The sequence below is a fragment of the Azolla caroliniana genome, unplaced genomic scaffold (genome assembly GCF_043228905.1).
Source record: "Azolla caroliniana isolate FFs.n. ecotype wild unplaced genomic scaffold, voAzoCaro1.0.p SCAF_214, whole genome shotgun sequence".
NCBI lineage: Eukaryota > Viridiplantae > Streptophyta > Polypodiopsida > Salviniales > Salviniaceae > Azolla > Azolla caroliniana.
The window spans coordinates 29,526-51,945 of NW_028230649.1; the positions used below are offsets into that span (position 1 = coordinate 29,526).

Here is a 22,420-nt window from a genome sequence, read left to right on the forward strand (position 1 = left end):
GTGCTTGTAGACGCACCCGCGTGGTTCTCCTCTACCAGGAGCATTGACTGTAAGTTGAAAAAGGACGGCGTATTCTCCCGGGTACACACAGCCGTTCGGAATGCTCCGAACTTAGACGCCAAACCTCCGAGACAGATCTGGACCATCTCGCTCTCCTCGATGTTCACCTCTATGGAGGCGAGGGAGTCGCAGATATCCTTGATCTTCGAGGTATAGTCCGCCACCGACAAGTCGCGTTGTCGTAGATTTCTCAACTCCTGTCGGAGCTGAAGCTTCCTGGCTGTGGTGCTCGTGGCGAAAATCTTCTTCAGATTTTCCCACGCACCCTTCGACGTCTTTGCATCCCGAACATAGCTCAATAGTTGTTCGCCCACACACGACGCGAAGCAGTATAATACCCTGCTCGCCGATAGCTCCCACGACGGGAAGTCTTTGTGTGTCGATTCGGGTGCTGCGTCATTAGCTCCTTCGACATAACTCTAGTAGCCATGCCTGAGCAGGTACTGGTGCACCTTGTAGGACCAAGATGCGTAGTTGGTTCTGTCGAGCTTCTCTGTTGGAAGCGAGCTCGCCATGCCTCTATCCATCGTTCTTCTTGTTCTTCTTCGTCAAGCTGTGTCGACTGCAGAGAGGTTCTCAACCCTCACGCTCTGATACCATGTAAAAAGTAGCGTGCGGAAGCAAGTATGAAGACCGAACAGAAGGAAGAAAACTCAGGTTTAATGGAGAGCTTGAGCTTACGCAGTATATGCGGGAGAGACAGAGACAGAGAGAGTGAGAGAGAGAAAACACAAGAACTATTTCAAAAAGGTACTCAATCTCTATTCACTACTCTATACATATGTGTGTTCAATGAACACTTTTATACAAGTCCTAAAAGGACTGACAGAAGTACTGACAGTACTTCAATGCTCATTAAGAGCTCCAACACTAACTCCCAAATATATTCCTCACGGAATATCTTTCCTAACGGCCTCCCAGTTTACACATTCGGCCTAACCAATCGGTCCCAACCAATCCGGTCCTCGGCTTCTTCAGCCGATCCGGCTGATGTTGAGCTTGTCTCTCAACAGAAGAAATATTGTATGGTTTAAATCCTAAAAACCATATAATGTACTACATGTGCACCATATATTGTATCACATGGGCGAGAGAAGACTTGAACCACCAACCTCCACATTATGAACCTCAAAGCCTAACATTTAGCCAATACTCATTATATGCATAAAAAAAACAAAAATGTGTTATTTTATTTGACGTAGCATTGTATAGTCTAAACCATGTAATACATGTGCACCATATAGCACACATGCAAGACCACTCTTTGCATGTGTGACATATGGCCCACATGCAAAACCATCCCCTTCCTATAAAAGGAGAAGGGAGTGTAGTCACAAGGATATCAAGGAATCAATCAATAATATTGAATAGAATTATTGTATGGAATTGATCGAAATTATATTGTACGAGATATCATAATAAAGAAAGAGGGAGAGAAGGTAAAAGCTATATATACAATCCTCAAAAGAGACGAGAAGAACTAGCTTGGCGGCGGCGGTGCTCAACTCACAACGAAAAGGCGGAGGTTCGAGTCTTATCCTCATCGAAAGATAGAAGGGAAGATAATGGTCTACTATCAAGAAAGAGAAGAGTGACTACCTTGTGAGACAAAGTTTGACGGTTCAACGATGCTCGCAACCATTTTGTAACTCTTTCATGAAATAATTATAAATTTCTTACATTCCCTCAATTATCATTTTACATCCTATCTTGTCATATCTTGTTGATCGCTATTGATCTATTCCACTCTTTCGTCTCTTCCGTCCAAAATCCCAACGATTCCTTCCTCACTTTCATGTTGTCTTCTGTCTACGCAATGTTACGCTTCTAGGCGAGCCCCACCACGACACTATTTGGTGAACCCGACGTGAAATGGGGAAGTAGAAGAGACATCTAAAGTAAAGATCAACATCAACATGGCAAGTACAAGCACAATGGATCCGGTAAGGTTGTTTATTGAAAAGTTGAACCAAGATAAATTATTTCATGCCTTACGAGAAGTCCGTGAGAAGATTGGTGTGTTTGATGGCACAAATATTTCAAAGTATGTGAATATATATTATGATCAAATGGAAATGTCTGGTGTGAATGATGTCAATATGATAGCAAAATTTTATAAATTAGTGGACATGGAATTAAGAGATAGAATTCATGAAATACAAACATTGCATAGTTTGGATTGAAATGCATTCAAAGAAGCACTTGTGTCTGAATACTCGTGTGAAGATTTCTCTCGCATTACTATGCGTTCATTCCATGAATAGGTCCTAAAAGAAAATAAAGGATTATCTGTGGCTGACACGAGAAAAGAGTTTGATAGATTGTATGGACACTTAAAGCTAGAAGAAAGAAATTCTTTGTCTTGGCAAAAGGTTGCTTTATTTTTGCAGGCAGTTGACAAGAGATATAGAAAATAATTGGAATTTATGCTTGAAGTACCAAATACCGAGGATGGTATAACTGCATATTGGAATGAGGTAACAAATGCTTGTAATAAATTTATGAAAAGAATGCAAAGCAATGGTGCAATGCTACAAATACCACATGTGGGAATCACAAATCGGCTTGAGCAAAACATCGAAGTTCAAAGACTTGGTCGAGAACCATCACATGAAATGGTCGATCAACCACGAGAAATGACCGAAACTAAGAGTGAGTCTTTGCTTGATGATTTAGTTCAAAGTATTAAAGATCTAACAATTAAAGTGGCAAAGCTTGAGAATGGTCCGACTTCGAGGTCAAGGGAACCATTTCGACCTCGATGTATGTGGTGTGATAGTCTCGAACATCGACTACGTGATTGTGAAGAATATAAAGACATGGAAAATCGAGACTTGGTCTATTGGAAAAATGGTAACATTTACTTAACTGAAACTAGAAGTCCACTTACAAAGAACTTTGGTGATGGTGGTGTTAAGGTTAAGTTTGAAGAAGCTAAAGCAAAAAAGGCTTCTGCAATGTACTACTCGGCAACGACAGGAATGCGTCTTGATGATACACCATACCGATCATCATTTTGGGAGAAGGTTGTAAGTTCCACACAAAAGCAAAAGTTGAAGATGGAAGACCTTCGTGTTGCCGGAGATGCTGTAAGAAAAAACACTAGATGGGATGTTCCAGTAGATGCTATGACAGTCTATGCTCAGATGGCAGAACACCAAGAGCATGAGGTGATAGTGGAAGAAAAAAGGAAAAGGCCAGATGATGAGATTGGCTCAACAAAAAAGCATGAGAGAAGAGAAAGCAAAAGAAAAGAGATGGACACAAAAATCGAAAAAGGTAAATCTAGTACTTCATTCAAATTAATGTCTGATGTTGAAAATGATATAGATTTAAAGAAAATTTTAGAAACAAGAATACTAGACAGTCGAGTAGAATTTACACTAAGAGAAGTGTTAGGTATTGCGAAAAAGGAATTTCATGATGAAATAATTGATATTGTGCGAAGAAAGAAGCAAGTAAATGAGCAGGTTAAAGAGACAAATCCGAAGGTGGCATATGAAGTGGTGATCAACGAGTCGAACAATATCCTTGTTGACTCTCAACATGCATCAACCTCAATGATAAGTTCAACAGATGCAAGAAGCCACTACTCCCGCAAATGTTGGGCAAGAGCCACTACTGAGCATCATGTGAAGATTGGAAATGTTCCAGACACGGTTATGGCCCTTATTGATCATGGTTCTGAAATAAATATAATGAGTGTTGATTTTTACAAGAAAGGTAGATGGCCAATTGATACTCAACATGGTTGGCGCGTAAAAGCGGCCACATCAGTCATCGAAGATTTATTTGGTGCATGCCCAAATGTAAAGGTTACTATTGGTGATATAGAGGTAGATCAACATTTCTTTGTGCAGGAAGGATCTACCTATCTGATAATCTTGGGGCAACCATACATCACAACGGTACGGATGGAGACCAAAGTCCTTGACAATGGTTTTGCCTATGCGAAGATTCGAAGCCAAGATGGATGAAGAACTGTACAATTTATGACAGTTCGCCCAAATCATGAGAGGAACAAGCAAGATCTTCGTGATCATTCGATACCAAAAGAATGTGATGATTTTGATAATCAAGGTTTTGACTAGGACTGTTGCAAATGAGGGTTTCAATAGTCCCATTATTAAAGGACCCTCACATAGGGCATTACAACATATGAATAAGTCATTTCATGTTTCTAAAAGTGGTGCTATATGTGTGACTAGGATGTATGAATGCAAAAGGAACTTGAAAAAGAATGCTAATTCGTTTCAACAGGCATTGAAGGATAATGGAGTACTTGAAATGGAAGAGCACATCGAAAGTGTTCTGGAAGAAATTTCTTTTGCAAATACTATAGAAGAGTTAGAAATGTATTTGAAAGAAGATGATGAGAGTGTTAGGAAGATACATGTACTCAATTGATATGTATTATGAGATTGATAGGTATAATTGTAAATATGAAGAAGTAGAAAGTTTATGTAATACAAAATACAAAACAATAGATAAAAAGGTCAAACCTGCTACAATACCATTACCTATTGGTAGTGAAGAGAAGATGGAGGCAACAACAACCGAGCCTATGCTTCGACCAATAGAGAAGATCAGAAGTCACTTCACTTCGGAGACAATAAATAGCTTGAGAATCGGAGGGGCTGAATTTCTTCTGCAATTAGAGATCACGACTTTCAAAAAAAGGATCTTTAGGCATGAGAAAGCGTTCACATTCAAAGCTGAGGAGATTGGTTGTGTAGATCCAAAGGTGGTGACACCAATAGTAATATTTATTATCCCTCATATTCCTTGGAATTTTAAACCTATTGCAGTACCGAGAGCTCGATTACCTCAATTGTTGGAGCTACTGAAGGATAAAATCAAGATGAAGATTTTAGAGCCTTCAAATGCACCATACTCCAATAGATGGTTCATAGTTCCAAAGAAAGACGGTTCTCTAAGATTCATTCAAGATCTACAACCAATCAACAAAGTCACAATCCGAAATGCAGGAATCGAACCAATCGTTGATGAATTTGCGGAAGCTTTTGCTGGGAGAGCAATTTACTCTATGGGAGACCTATATTCGAGATACGACCAATTTCAGCTAGCAATTGATAGTTGCAATATTACAACAATGAAAACACCAATTGGATTGGTTCGAATGTGCACTCTACCTCAAGGTGCGACAAATTCAATTGCTCATATGATGAATGCAATGAACAAAGTTCTACATGAGTACATCCCAAAGGTAACTATGCCATTTTTAGATGATATTCCTATAATTGCGTCGCGTTTGCAAGTGAAAAAGTTGAAAATTTTCACCATTTGGTAAAATTGAAAAATGCCAAATTTTGGTCAAATATAAAAGGTAACTTTGTGTATTTTTAAAGAAAAATGAAAACTAATAAGTTTTTAGATCTTAAAGAAATCAAAAGTAGAGGATTTCAAAACAATGAACGTTTTTATTTCATTCGATAAAATGTTGTCTAAATTTGTTACACAGTTGCACAAAAAATACATTTGGGGGTTATTTGCATAAATATCATCATTCTTTTCATGAGAATCACTCCTATAGATAATATACAACTTTGACTCTTCCTCCTCATTTTCAAATGTACCAATCAAATCATTGTCTTCACCAAATGGTGTCTCCAAATTGTGTGCACTAAATCTTCTTCACCTTCAATTTGAGATATCTTCTAGACTTGGTAATATCTCTTTTATTATGTATATCGTTGTTGTCCTTAAACATCCAACTTTTGTCAGTGTAAAGTCATACACAATGATATCCACCTAACTAATGTCAATGATAGATGTATTACAAAGGTTTAATGCATCATCACATCCAAAACTTTACCAATGCAGAATTGGTACCCTAGCTCATGGCCATCTACATGTGTAGTTATTAATATCCCCACCTTGAGTTCTTGCAAGTTTCCTTGTCACCTTAGTCATGCTCGTGTTGTCATCTTTTGTTCCACATAAATGTTTCTCTGTTGTAGATGAACCAAACTATGAAGATCAACATTAAGTGCTTGAAGTGCTCATTGAGAACCACGAGAATACTTTATAGACCATGTAAATGACATTTGCAAGGTTCAATTACCATCAACACAATTATTAATGGTTTTTTGTTAATCAATGATGCACATGTTCACCACAAGGTATCTTGTTATGCAACATACTTCTTTGGACTATCGATATGCATCTTTTTCTCTTCTAAAAACAAAGATTTTAGTACGATTCAAGTTCATGTTTTAAAAACCTCTTTTATTTGAAAAACAAGAAGATTTTTAAACATGAACTTGATACGTTGTATCGAGTTGATGTAAAAAACAGAGTTTTGATCATAATTCCATACAATGTATTGAATTCATGTTCAAAGCTTGTTTTACCATATTTAAAAAAAATTAATAATAGTAAGTTCAGCTTGAGTTCATATAAGAAACAGATTTTTCAATACAATGTATCAAGTTCATGTTTAAAGTATTTTTTTCTTTTTTCTTTTTTTCTTTTTTTTCTTTTTTTTCAATTTTGTTTAAGGAAAAAAATAATTTTAAACATGAATTCGATACATTGTATTGACTTGTGATGAAAACTCTAGTTTTTTCATCATTCATTAAAGCTCAAAAAAAAATTTCAAAAATAACAAACAAAAAACCAAAATAAATAGAAAAAAAAACATTTTTTTTAAAACCCAAAAGAAAAGCTTTAAACAAGTTAGATTTTCAACACGAACTCAATACAATGTATGGAGTTCGTGTAGAAAAGTCGACTTTTTGACACGAACTCGATACATTTGATCGAGTTCATGTTGAAAAGCTAACTTTTTGACATGAACTCGATACAATGTATCGAGTTCATGTTTAAAGCTTTATTTGGGGTTTTTTTTTAAATTGCTTTTTTTTTCTATTTATTTTGTTTTTTTTTTTTTGAGCTTTAATAAATGATGAAAAAAACAGAGTTTTCATCACAAGTCGATACAATATATCGAATTCATGTTTAAATATATTTTTTTCCATAAATAAAATAGAAAAAAATCAAAAAAATCAAAAAAATAGAAACAAATAGAAAAAAATTAGAAAAATATACTTTAAACATGAACTCGATGCGTTGTATCGAATTGTGATGAAAAATCTTGTTTTTATATGAACTCAAGCTCAACTTATTATTATTAATTTTTTTTAAATCCGATAAAAAAAACTTTGAACATGAATTCAATACACTGTATGGAATTATGATCAAAACTCTATTTTTTACATCAACTCGATACAACATATCAAGTTCATGTTTAAAAATCTTCTTGTTTTTCAAATAAAAGAGCTTTTTTAACTAAACTCAAATTATACTGAAATCTATGTTTTTACAAGAGAAAAAGATCCATATCGATACACCAAAGATGTATGTTGCACAACAAGATACCTTATGGTGAACATGTGCTTCATTGATTAGCAAAAAACCATTAATAATTTTATTGATGGTAATTGAACTTTGCAAATGCCATTTACTTCACAAATTTTGTAGGGGAATTCTCAAAAGGAAGAAGAGGATAACATTGTAGATACCCTGATAACTGTGTGATATGTTCAAATTGATATATTAATGTTCACATCTAAAGTTTGACAGTTTTGACAGTTTATGAATATCATCTACATTTTAGGAGTTGTGGATTTATCAAAATTGTTTATGAATATTGTCTACGTTTCTTGAGTTGTGAATTGATGGATGTTAATGAGCAATAAATTTATAGATGATGACATTAAGGATTGCAATGTTACCACTTATACTTAAAACTTTTTCAAGTCTAACAAAAGATGTAATCTTAATCTCATCAAGATGGTGAAACCATTAATCATAACTTGTGCCTTGAGTTAACCATTGTGATTTTCTTTAAGTTAACTACATTTCATATCTACAAACCATCAACATTTAAACATTTAATGAAAAACTATTCAATTTTAGAAATTATCATTTTCAAACTTCTTAAATATCCAAAAATTAGCAAATTTTACATACTATTTAAAACATGTGATACTGGTGTATCAAGTTTTTGAAAATTTTCTAAAATCGCAAGATTATAAAAGGAATCTATAAATGGAATGCGCGATCTTTCCACTTGTGAACACGAACGTGTTTATTAAGGGATGCTTAGAAAGAGATAAAGATGAGGCTATGGTTGGAAATAGTTGCAGAAACTTTGTGATGGATCACATTAATGATTGTGAAAGTATTTTAAATAAGCTTGAGCAGGTACATTTGACACTATCAGGAACAAAGTCAAGCTTTGGGCAGAACGAAGTTCTGATAGTTGGTCATATGTGTGGCTGGTATGGAAGAAAGCCTTCATCGATCAAAATTAATGAAATACAAATTATGAAGGAGGTTTGTGAATCGGTAACAAAGGTGAGAAGATTTTTAGGTGCATGTGTGTTTTATCATATTTGGTTACCACACTTTGCACATGTATCAGATCCTCTCTACTAACTTTTAAGAAAAGGGAAGAAGTTTATTTGGACTGATGAACATACACAAGTTGTTCAACAATTGAAAGAAGCATTGTTGAAAGCTCCAGTTCTTCGTCAACCAAACTACAATAGTGAAAGACCAATTATAGTGACAGTTGATACTAGCCCAATTGGGATCGGTTGGGTTATCAACCAAGAAGATGAAGACCAACATCAATATGCTATCAGGTTTGGAGCAAAGATATTAAATGAAAGACAAAGAAATTATGCACAAGTTAAACGAGAATTGTTGGGTTTCCTTATTGCATTAAAAACAGATAGAGATTACCTGATCGGAGCAGATGTAGTGGTTGAAACAGATTGTTTGCCACTCATCGGAATGATAGCAAGTTGCACCACACGAGATATTGCAATGCTTCAATGGATTGCATACATTAGAACCATGAACCCAGAATTACGGCATACATTAGAACCATGAACCCAGTAAATGAATTTCGAAGACGAGTATTCAAGTTTTTTTCATGTGAAGGGCATTTATGGAGGCGCCCAAAAAGGCCAACCGAAAATCCTCTTCTAGTCATTTGTAAGGATGACATTAAGAGAAAATTAATTAATGAATTCCATGATAGTTTGTGGGCAAGACATAGAGGCATATGGGCAGCATTTATGAAGTTGAAAGAAAAGTATTGGTGACCACATATGTATAAAGATGTAACGAAATTTGTGGAAACCTGTGAAGTCTACCAGAGGTATTCAACTATTCGATATCAAGATGAGTTAAAACCAACATATTCATCATCAATGCATTATAAATGGATGGTCAATCTAGTGACAATGCCACTTGGGGAAGGTCAAATGCGATACTTAGTACTAGCAAGAGAGAAGACCTTACAAACCAAGTTGAAGGAAGACCACTACGACAAAAAACAACTAGAGCTGTATGTAAATTTTTGTTAGAAGATGTAATATGTTGTTACGGGTGTGTTGGTAAAATAATTGAGGAGAACTTGACTCTGATGAAGCTAGAGCATTCTTCAGCTGGATAGGGGTCAAATAATCACTTACAGCTGCGTATAATCCAGAAGTCAATGGAAAGATTGAAAGAGGACATATCCCAATAGTTAGGCGATCATGAAAAGTTGTAAAGGTAAAATAAGAGATTGGCCACGCATGCTACCTTATGCACTATGGGCGGATCAGACAACGCATAGTTCGGTAATAGGATACATGCCAACTGAATTGATACTTGGCTAAAAGCCCATCATGCCGGTAGAAGAATCAATTATGTCATGGATATCTATTCCATAGAGAGAGGAGGTGAGCAGAGAAGAATGGCTTGCTTTGCGAATTCAACAATTAGAGTGTTAGCCTAAAGATGTAGAATTAGCAGCCCAACGATTGAAGGAAGCTCGACTAAAGAATAAAATTCGTTTTGATAAACCTCACAGAATTTGACATAAGAAGATAGAAGAAGGGGATTGGGTGCTTGTGTATGATGACAGTTTAGATAATCAACATAACACCCTATGCAAGTTTGCTGAAAGATGGTTTGGGCCTTACATAGTAAGAAAAGTATATGATAACTTAGTGAATTGGATGGAAAACTAATCCTAAACGTGGTAGTTAGAAAGAGGATAAAAGTATTTAAGAAAAGGTTTGAGCTCGAACTTCCTCCAATAGCTCAACATGAAGGTGAAAGATAGTGGCACATGTTGGAGGATGTGCAGGTCTAGAGGGGGTGGATGTCGTGAAGTACGAAAGCTTCACATTAAAATTCTACAAAAAGATAAATACGTAACTAAAATAAAATATAGCTTGATAATGTTTTATAAAGGTAATATTATAAACACACTATGATAATATTATACATTATATGTAAAGGCAAATAAAACAAATATATTATATTACATGGACAAGAGAGGACTTGAACCAATAACCCCCACCTTACAACTTTAAAACCTTACCATTTACCCAATAATTGTAGTATATAACTATATGTCTTATTCCTAAACCATATAATGTACTACATGTGCACCATATATAGTATCATGGGCAAGAGAAAACTTGAACCAACAACCTCCACATTATGAACCTCAAAGCCTAACATTTAGCCAATACTCATTATATTTGTAAAAAAAACAAAAATGTCTTGTTTTATTTGAAGTAGCATTGTATAGTCCATGTAATACATGTGCACCATATAACACACTTGCAAGAGCCCTCTTTGCATGTGTGACATATGGTTCACATGCAAAACCATCCCCTTCATATAAAAGGAGAAGGGAGTGTAGTCACAAGGATATCAAGGAATCAATCAATCATATTGAATAGAATTATTGTATGGAATTGATCGAAATTATATTGTACGAGATATCATAATAAAGAAAGAGGGAGAGAAGGTAAAACCTATATACAATCTTCAAAAGACAAGAGAAGAACTAGCTTGGCGACGGCGGTGCTCAACTTGCAACGAAAAGGCGGAGGTTCGAGTCTTATCCTCATCGAAAGATAGAAGGGAAGATTATGGTCTACTACAAAGAAAGAAAAGAGCAACTACCTTGTGAGACAAAGTTCGATAGTTCAATGACGCTCGTAGCCATTTTGTAACTCTTTCATGAAATAATTTTAAATTTCTTACATTCCCTCAATTATCATTTTACATCCTATCTTGTCATATCTTGTTGATCACTATTTATCTATTTCCACTCTTTCGTCTCTTCCCATCCGAAGGGACCTGTTTCCCAACACGTCTTTGCTTGGAGTTTAGGAATGTAGCCAACTGTTATCGTGGTGTGGCTCGCCTAGAAGCGTAGACATAAGACAACGTGAAAGTTGATGAGACGAGTTGATGAAGAAATCACCCGAGGCCGAAAGGCTGAGGTCGAAACCGAAATCGTGTAGACAGCCAACTCAAGAGACTATATCTGTAAATAGTCGAAATAAGCCTTTGTGGGCTATACTTGTAAATAGTCCGAAAATTGTACTAGTATAAAAGCAACTAGGGCAAATCTGATAGTGTGTGTTAGTGATCATTATTGAAAAGTTAGAACGGGACAATTGTCTCCGTAATTGAGAGAACGCGTGAGAGAGGGAGAGTGTGAGTAAGTGCAACTCCATAGCCGTCTGTTGACGAAGAAGAACTCGAGGTCGTTTCCTATGAGTTTTTTGTTCTACCCCCTCATCATCATAGTGATCTATTTTCGGAGCAAGCGGACTCCATGTGGTTTTTCCCAGTTCAGGTTTCCATGGTAAAATCTGTGTGTTCTTTGTTTTTTTGCTATTCTGTTCTTCGGTTTTCTATCAAAGCATTATTTCTTGCAAACGAATATACGAACGGTAACCGGCTGTGGCCAGTCTTGAGCGTGACAAGACGGACTTTTGCGAGCGTTATCGATACGGGAAACATACCCGAGTCCGCACTCTCTCCATTACGAAACGGTACGACAACCCCTAGAGCTCGTGCACACAGATATATGTGGGCCTATATTTGAGAGATCATTAGGAGGCTCCCGATACTTCATCACATTTGTAGATGATTGTACACAGAAAGTCTAAGCTTATTCAATTAGGTCGAAAGCCGAAACGCTCGAGGTATTCTCTCAGTGGATAATGGAAGTGGAGAACCGGTCACGGTATAGAGTGAAGACACTCCAATCCGACAATGGAGGAGAATACACCTCTCGAGCCTTTAAACAGTACCTGTCCTACAAAGAGATCCGACATCAAAAGACCGTTCCATACACACCCATGCAGAATGGAGTGGCAGAACGGATCAACTAAACAATCCAGGAGAGGGTGACGACAATGCTCCAACAAGTTGGACTAAAGTTGGAGTTCTGGGTCGAAGCATTGCAGATGGCACTATTCCTGATCAATAAGCTGCCATCAAAAGCAATCAGGCTTGAAGTGCCACATGCACTATGGTCAGGCAAACAACTGATCTATGATAGGCTCTGTATATTCGGATGGAAAGCCTACACATTCATCCCCAAGGAGAAAAGGACCAAGATGGCACCCCATGCAACAAAGTGCATATTTCTCGGTTATGGAATCGATGGGGACTTCCGTTATAGGCTATGGGACCTAGAGAACTGGAAATTGATTCGGAGCAATGACGTAGTCTTTAATGAAGTCTCTATTCTCTCTATTAGGAACTAGCAGAAAATAGTTGGTAAGAAGGTCTCCTTCGAAGTCGATAGAGACATCGTCGAAAGACTGACCCACCGAGCCGAATTAGAGATTCGACAAACAGTTGAACTTGCCCCAGCCAACAATAAACCCGCCGACTCCGAATCGGTAGGAGGTCCACTAGTCGAACTCGAAGACAAAGCCATCAAAGACAAAAAAGGCAAAGTCAACAAGGTGCGAGGCGGAAACGATAGAATTGACCCGATTGACCCACCCAAGGCCAAAGAGAAGAACAGAACCGAGTCAGCTAAGTCCTCTACCTCTAACTCAATTGATCCTGAAGAAGGGGAGGATGGCATGACATCACCGAAATCCTACTACAAGGGTGAGTCATCTCACAGGACTCCAGAAGATGGTTCAAGCAATACCAATCGGTCAACCGAGTTGACTGAAGAAATCGAATCGACAAAATTGGCACTCAGGAGATCCGGACGAGTCAGAAGGCCTACCTAAACCCTAAACCCTAAACAAAGTTTTATCAATTGGGCCTTGACTACGTCAACTACACGGATGTAGATGAACCAAGTACTTATGAAGAAGCTATAGCCGCACCGGACGCCGATACATGGCTACAAGCCATGCAATCCGAGATGGACTCGATTTGACAAAATCAAACATGGGAGCTGGTCAAACTACCAGCAGGAAGAAACCCGCTACCTTGCAAATGGGTATTCCAATACAAATATGTATCTGATTCTAAGAAAGCCAAGTACAAAGCTCGACTCATTGCGAAGGGATTCAAACAGGAACATGGAGTCGACTACGCTGAAATATTTTCTCCAGTAGTCAAGATGAACACCCTTCAGCTCCTACTTGGGGTTATGGCGACATAAAACCGAGAGCTCGAGCAGTTGGATGTAAAGATGACGTTCCTACACGGAGATCTGGAAGAGGACATTTACATGTCCCAACTGGCAGGCTTCTCGGTGACGAGGGAGGAAAGTCACCTCGTATCTCGACTGAAGAATAACCTTTATGGCCTAAAACAGGCACCAAGGATGTGGTACCAAAAATTTGATTCCTACATCAGGCAACTTGGATACCGCCAATCTGACTCCGACCCATGTTTATATACTCGACAACAGGCCGACGAGTCCCAGATCTATTTGATCCTATACATTGACGACATGTTGATTGCAGGGAGCAATCAAACTGAAATCGGAAAGCTAAAGTAGAGCCTTCACAACAAGTTTGCGATGAAGGAACTTGGACAAGCCCGACATATATTGGGCATGAGGATAGAACAAAATCAGAAGACAATGACTCTCTGACTCTCCCAATCCGACTACATCTACAAAGTGCTGAAGCGCTTCAACATGGAAAATTCCAATCCAACACCAACACCGCTTCCGACATCAATCCGACTATCAAATAGAGACTCTCCTTCGACGGACGAGGAGAAAGAGCTTAATGGAAAGATACCCTATGCATCAACCATAGGAAGCATCATGTATGCGATGGTGACGACTCGACCCGACCTTGCCTATGTCGTAGGGGTCGTTAGCCGGTACATGTCAAACCCAAGACGAAAGCATTGGGAGGCCATCAAGCACATCTTTTGGTACCTAAGAGGGACTGAAGATGCACAACTGATTTTCGGATCGGCAAATCCAATCAAAGTTAAAGGCTACACCGACTCCGACTACACCGGGATTTCGGACAATTGGAAGTTGACATCAGGCTACATCTTCACCTACGGTGGCGGTGCTATATTTGTTGGGAAGTCGGTCCCTCCAGATGGGATCTGGTTATGAATGAAGATGGGACTATGACAAGCGATTGAGCAGAGGAAAGCCGAGTAAGGAGCAGAAGATAAGTCTGAGATACAAAAAAATTTGGACAACATTCGGACAAGTCGATCAGGATGATTAGCCAAATCAGGCTAGATATTGACTATATCTCTACCGACCTAAATACATGCCGAACGCCTTGTAATCATAACCTAGATTAAAAGTGTAATCTAGGTTCATGGGGGAGATAACCCCATACAATTGTAATAAGAAAGAGTTGTCCTTTTACAGGGGAGTTTGTTGGCATAAAAGGCCGACTCCTTCCTATTTGTATCTTAGTGTGAACGTGTCCAAATAGTTAGGGCTTAATATATAAGTAATAACCTAACATTGTAATGAGAGAGCTTCTTGATCATTCTTGTATTATGAGTATCTGAGAGAGAGAGAGAGAGAGAGAGAGAGAGAGAGAGAATAGAAATAACAAAGTGTCCATTAAAGCTAAAGAACATCTTCATCTTCTTGATCTCAGTCTTTCTGTGTTGTTTGTTGAGCACTTCTAGATAGGTCCTCATACATATTTCCACACATATTCGAACACCATATCCCACATGACTGATTCGAGGGGCTATAATTGTAAATAGTCTACATGTACCCCTAGTGGGGTATGTTTGTAAATAACCTCAAAGTTGTTTTAGTATATAAGCAACTAGGGCATACTTTATAGGTGAGAAGAAGAGTGTGTATCATTATTAGTTGTTGCATAGTTATCTAGTGAGGTAGTTGCCTTTGTAACTGTGTAAGAGAGAGAGAGTGTGTGTGTGTGTAAGAGTTAGTAACTCTACAGTCATCAGTCTGACAAAGAGGAACTCGCGGTCGTTGCCTCTTGAGTTTCTTATTGTACTTCTCCTCTTTCATAGTGATTCTGTTTCTCAGGGTTTGTGGACTCCTTGTGGTTTTTCACTTTTCAGGTTTCCACGTTAAAATATCTGTCAGAACCAAGAGAAAAGATAGAGTGACAGAAGAAAGATATAAAGAGATCACAAGAAGAGAGGAATGAAATGATAAGAGAAGAATGAACAAGGAAGGGCATTTTGGGAATTAATGAAATACTCAAGGGTATATATCTAGATGTTGTGCCTCTAATTAGAAAATTTAACCCAAGTAATAGAGAGAAATTAATCACAAGATTAACAATGGACATGACTATAAATGCTTAAAAATGTCTACAATAAAAGCAAGTTGTGCAAGATGTTAACAGAAGAAAATCACATTCCCACGAGGTGATGATTGCTAATAAAATAAGGCGAATACATCCTATCCTAAGACTCCTTCTCAAGCCTTGAGAAACATTTATCTCAAGAATTCACTCGTTGTAAAGTAGTGATTGATTGATTAGTTTTTATTTCATTGAGATATAAAGGTGCCTAAAAACGTATGGCTCTCACAAATTGGCGTACTAAAGTTGTGAACATTACCACGTTAGGCTTCTATGTATGAGAAAGCAATACAGATAACCAAATACCCTTTTTATTTTCTATGGAATTCATGTGGACCCCAACTCCTATTATAGGAATAAGTGATGCTTGTAACAATCCCATTTGGATGGTAGATGGAGCTCTCGAATTGTGGGGGGGCTTGCGTCGCACGATCAACTCTGGCCATGGCCAATTGTGGTTGGTTGTTCCCCTCCCGATGATTCGTACGTATCAATGACCATTGACCAATTAAGAGTTTCTATTCCCCACCCTCTAAGAAGCATAGTAGAATAGCCACTTTGCTTGTGTATTTTTAAAATTAGCTTTATGACCATTTATGGTTGGCCAAAGTTGATGGTTCCAAGATCATGAAAATTAAGATTAAGTAAAAAGAAGAAGAAGGAAACCAACATAAGTATTGACGATGTATGCTCAATTAACATAACATTGCAGTTACAATTAAGGATCACACATTGGCGTAATTAGTGTGGTGCGCACAATTGATGCTATCAACGAACAAATACAACTTCTAATTAGAAGCGAAATTAGGGAATGAAGTTTCAGCGTATCGTCTCAGTTATGAGAAACCCGCGTTTGCTATAGACGAAATCATAATCAGCAAAACCGGGCTTCAAATACCCGCTCGCTATTTGGAAGAGCACCTGGTAACTAGATCTTAAAAACGAAACTCTCTTGCTCACAGAGACCCATATCCGATCGACAGGGAAATCAATCTCTCGAAATTTTTTGATGGCAGACGAGTTGGAGTCATCTTCGCATCTCGCAGTAAAACAAAGGGCCTTCTTACGGGTTCCAGTAATATGGATGGTTGGTTAACGCAGAACAAAATGATCGTATGATAATCATAACCAATCGTAGCCTTTGGGCAGGCGGGCGGGGCGGACGTTAAATGAATCGTCCGGCTCACCTTTAAGAAGAAAGTGGGTGATTAAGGAAGATAAGCAGAGTCTTAATCCTGATTAGCAGGTGATTAAGGAACACCGCTCTGCATACATCTATATAAGAGTTTCCCTACCATGTCCATCCTCATCGCCATCGCCATCGCCATCTTCTTGTTCTTCCCTTTTTCCTGTCTGGTCTGGTCTCATCTGATCTGATCGGATCGTGTCGTGTCTCATCGCCTCCTTTTTCTTTCGCCTGTTACCAATCCCTGAGACGAAGCGGAATCTTCTTTCCTTCAAAGAAAGGTAGAAAGGACGAGTCGAATCGCTGATTCTATATCAGAAGCCGTGATCTCCCTCTACAAAAGAAAGGTAGAACGAATGAATCTTTGATATACATCAGGGGAAAAAAAAAAACAGGCAGACGGAGCTAATCTCTTAGGTATCCTAAGTAAAGAAAAGGGAAGGAAATAGAAGGAGGAGAGCACCTATAGAGAAGACAATTCTCCTCTCCTGTGTTAAAAAGAAAAGAAACAGTCATTTCTATAGCAGTTCCATAGGCCAGACAGGCAAGCACAGCGAAAGAAAGAAAAGACACCAGAAGATCTACAAGAAGGCACAGAAAGATCAACAGAGAGAAATATGTTCAGGAATGACAAGTATGGAGTCAACGATCCTGAGGCAGGCCCAGTGTTGTACCCAGGCATCCCCAGTGGGGAGAACGCATTCAGGTGGGCATTCATCCGCAAGGTATATGGAATCCTGTCCATCCAAATCCTCATCACCACCCTTGTCTGTGCCCTGCTCGTCTTCTATTCTCCTGTGGCCGTCGCCATCGTCTCCAGCACTGTTCTTTGGATTGGTCTCATCATTTTACCGTTCATTCGTAAGCCTTCTGCTATTCACTTATTCTTACATTTTCAATCAATTTCCTTTCTTTTCATGTGTTTCACGATATTTGTGCATTTTTGAGTTGGCAATGGATTATCTTTCATGTGTTTAGAATCATACTGCTTGTATTTTGTGTGGAAATTGATAATATTTTCCAACCATAGAATCATATCAATTTGTTTATTGTGTTGTAGTGATGGATAATTTTCCGTTTCTTTAAATGTTAGATTGTTTTGCATTGTGTTAGATTATACAGGTTTAACACATGGATCATTTTTTCTAGGTTTAACGCATTGTAATATCTATAATATATTCCCTTGCAATCAGTTCTCCTTGTTCCTTTGTAATTGAAGGACTATTCTATGTTCAAAATACAATACAGCATAGTGGACATAAAATTGTGAAAAGAACATCTCGATCTTGCATTGTTCCTTTGTAATTGAAGGACTATTCTATGTTCAGAATACAATACAGCATAGTGGACATAAAATTGTGAAAAGAAAATCTCGATCTTGCATTGTTCCTTTGTAATTGAAGGACTATTCTATGTTCAGAATACAATACAGCATAGTGGTCATAAAATTGTGAAAAGAACATCTCGATCTTGCATTGTTCCTTTGTAATTGAAGGACTATTCTATGTTCAGAATACAATACAGCATAGTGGACATAAAATTGTGAAAAGAACATCTCGATCTTGCATTGTTCCTTTGTAATTGAAGGACTATTCTATGTTCAGAATACAATACAGCATAGTGGACATAAAATTGTGAAAAGGACATCTCGATCTTGCATTGTTCCTTTGTAATTGAAGGACTATTCTATGTTCAGAATACAATACAGCATAGTGGACATAAAATTGTGAAAAAAACATCTCGATCTTGCATTGTTCCTTTGTAATTGAAGGACTATTCTATGTTCAGAATACAATACAGCATAGTGGACATAAAATTGTGAAAAGAACATCTCGATCTTGCATTGTTCCTTTGTAATTGAAGGACTATTCTATGTTCAGAATACAATACAGCATAGTGGACATAAAATTGTGAAAAAAACATCTCGATCTTGAATTGCAGACCAATAATTTCTTATTGCAATATGTTGATTTGATGTATGTTTTTTACGTTATGCTAATCTTGAGGTCTCTTCTCAAACTTGTTTTTGAATATCTTTACTAATCTGCACCTTTGGTTCATCCATATCAAAATTTGGTAAAAGAAGCTCTCTAAGTTTATTCAAAACCAATAACATCTCATTCTGATTTCAATATACTCTAAGGTCTTTTATCACTATGTACCTTGCCAGGCCATTCTCATGGAATGGTCTTCAATCCAAATATTATTATGTGGTATCCTCTTTGGTTCATTACGCGACACATTAGCTTGACAATGAGAACCAATTTGATCATAAATTTCCCTAAATTCCCTTTAAAAGGCAGTACAGGAAAGACTTTGTCTTAACAATTAGATCCAATTTGATCATATATTTCCCCAAATTCCCTTTAAAAGGCAGTACAGGAAGACAGAAAGGGGATGTATTGGCCGAATAATTGCTTAAATTCCTCCTGTAATTGAGAAAAAATGGGATAAATTTACTATAAAACTGTCCACCTAGCAAATACATTTGGCTTCTCTAGGTTTCAGCAAGGGCATTTGAGATATTTCTTTGACATTTTCACATTTCTTATAGACAAACACAAGAATTAAAATCTTCCCAAATATTTTCCAAAAGTTAATCCTTAATGTTATGAAGTTGCAAAGCTCATCATTCATTTTGTATGCACCAAAAGATCCAAAATGCCTCACATATCGTTTTTCATGGAATTCCAAACGATCACACTTTTTGGACATCTAAACTCTCAGCTAATGGAACACAGTTTGGATTTGCCCAAAATCTTCACCAAACACGTCACCAAATTCATTAATTTTTTTTATCTTCTGACCATTTTGAAACACCTGATTTGTTATCATAAATATCTGTATTTACCCTCCAATAAAACATATAGCATCATGTCCATTGAAGATATGACTTATACCTTAATACTCAGCAGGATTGTTTCTCAAGGTTTTTTGGAAATATGATCCCATTCTACACCCGATCTTCTACAAAATATGATACAATCCATTCAATGATCCCATTCTACATCTGGTTTCATGATGTATCTGGTAGAATCATCCTCAAGCTTCTTAGTGTAATTCCAAATCTTTCCGGATAGTATTGCAAAACATATACTCAATCAACATGAATGTACTTACTCAGAAAACACCCATATTGCAGTAAAATATCATAAACAATTGCATCTCGTTTTCGTTGGTCTTATGCACGTCTCTTGTTGCATTACATGTCACAATTATATTTGTCATGACTATTTTTGGGTGTGAACTGAAAGTACAGTTTTTGTTTGTGACATGAAAATCATATTCAAACCGGAGTTTGAGTATATGCACATTATGAATCTATCGTGCATGTATAGGTATGTATGTATGTATATATGTATGAAGTTTGTTTGTGGTGGAAACAAATTACTTTTGCATTTTATGCCAAAAAATGTTTGTGTGTTGTTTCTGACCTGAAGGTGGCTTTGGAAACAAAATATTGTTTTCTCATTTAAATTTCCAATTGCTTGTGTATGTACAATAAACTTGTTGTTTTGATATGCATTTTGTAAACTGTTTTTGACCATACATATGGAAGAGCTTTAATTTGTGGATTCATAATCTTAATGGCACAACTTCACCTATGCATTGAGAAGATTATAATCAGTGTATATCTCAATGTCGTAGTTGCTATATGCATATTATCTGTCTTAGTGAGCTTTTATTATTTTCTTTCTTGGATAATTTGAATTAAGATGGGAAACTGTATTTCTTTATTTATTGCTTACCATTTTTCCTAATGAAGATGAGTATTTGTATTTTTTCATTATCTAAAGAATCGTTGCCTTCTGTGCTAGCAGTTCTTTGTCCCCTTTATTACTACCGTCAGAGTCACCCGCTCAATCTTTTGTTTCTTGGACTCTTTACGGTTTCAATGAGTCTTATGGTGGGAGTTGTCTGTGTCTTTACAGAAGGTTCTCTCTCTCTCTCTCTCTCTCTCCATCTTTTTAACTTATTTTGGTCTTACTTATGTAACTTGCAGTCAAATGATAGGGAATGAACGGTGAAGATAGTCAAGGATATATTGATTATGTGTGTTGTGTGGTTGGTTCTAAACAGGAAGAGTTGTATTAGAAGCACTCATATTAACTGCAGCTGTTGTGCTTTCCCTAACTGCATACACGTTCTGGGCGGCAAAGAAAGGTTATGACTTCAACTACCTCGGCCCTATGCTTTCTTCTGCACTTATGATTCTCATTCTATTCTCTATTATTCAGGTGATTTGGTTTTTTTTGTCCGTACCCTTCATCTTCAGAATTCTCACAAGTTAATTCATCCAAACTTGATAATATTGTTTCATCATGATTGTGTGCCAGATATTTTTCCCATTTGGACCTCTTGCCACAACTATCTATGGAGCTGTTGGGTCAATTATATTCAGCTTGTACATTGTGTACGATACTGACAACCTGATCAAGCGATTCGACTATGATGAATACATATGGGCGTCTGTGGCTCTCTACTTGGATATTCTGAACCTTTTCCTTTTATTGTTACGTCTTTTGGGACGACGGTGAAATTGACACACATACACACGTGCACTTCAAAAAGTTGTACAGGTTTTTAAAGAATATTTGATGTGGAATATTAAAATATCTGGAAAGCACACTAAAAAATATACACAGGTCCCTGCAAGATGTTTGACAATGTTAATGGCCAAATGCTTAACTCATGAATAAGATGGTATTTACTGTAAAATCTTTACCTGCAGCTACAAGTTGTAAAATGTGGACTTTTATTATTATTATTTGAGCCAGCCATAGCTCACATGAAATTAATAAAGAATGACATTTGTTCTGTATATGATGCCAATCAGGGGTGTTTAATATGACCATCTTCAAAGAAAATAAGTTAAAATTAATCTAATTCTGAAAGAATGAAAAGAAGAAAATTCTCCTATTTTCAATGTGTATTTGCAAATTATGTATTAAATGTATAAGGCGAAGAGAATATCAACAAAGTGGGAGTAATATGTAGTAGGACAACCATGTTGAATTGTATTAAAATTTTATATTGAACGTTATGAACAGATTTATAGGTAGAAAATATGTTGATTTATGAACATATAGCAACAAGTAGTTCAATCAATTGTGGACATTATGGGTATATAATGATTTATTGACATCATGGCCTACATCCTTGGTTAATTAGCATATAATTGAATGTTGTCAATTATTTGAACAACCATATAGGGATTAGAATGAATTGGAAATATTAAGACAATAGTATCTTGATAATCTTGACTTATGTTAATGGACTAATTGAAATATTAAACTTGAAATTTTAGAAAAAATTGTGACCAGTGATTGTACTCGAACCCTTAGTTGTCACACTCAAAGCCACCATTAGTGGCTCTAGTAAATGACCATTGTGCAAAAGCACAATTCACCATGTAGACAACAAGAAGTAGAGGTTAGATACTATGGTCAAAGCCACCATGGATGAGTATAAGAAATAGACCGAGTAGCTCCTTGTCAACTCTTTTCGATGGGAGGCTACCTAAGGAACTTTCCCACCAACATGGTTGGGGATAGACCGTGGATGCGATTCCAACCTCTAACATGCCACTAGATCT

General features: G+C 37.1%; 1 protein-coding gene across 1 annotated transcript; it reads left to right on the forward strand.

Moving 5' to 3' along the window:
- The first annotated feature begins 17,142 nt into the window (after positions 1 to 17,142).
- Positions 17,143 to 21,646, forward strand: LOC147848809 (BI1-like protein). Its single transcript, XM_087338088.1, has 4 exons — positions 17,143 to 17,685; positions 20,646 to 20,759; positions 20,905 to 21,062; positions 21,162 to 21,646. The coding sequence occupies exons 1-4, from the start codon at positions 17,442 to 17,444 to the stop codon at positions 21,360 to 21,362; spliced, it is 717 nt and encodes a 238-aa protein (XP_087194214.1). The 5' UTR covers positions 17,143 to 17,441; the 3' UTR covers positions 21,363 to 21,646.
- The last annotated feature ends 774 nt before the right edge of the window (positions 21,647 to 22,420 follow it).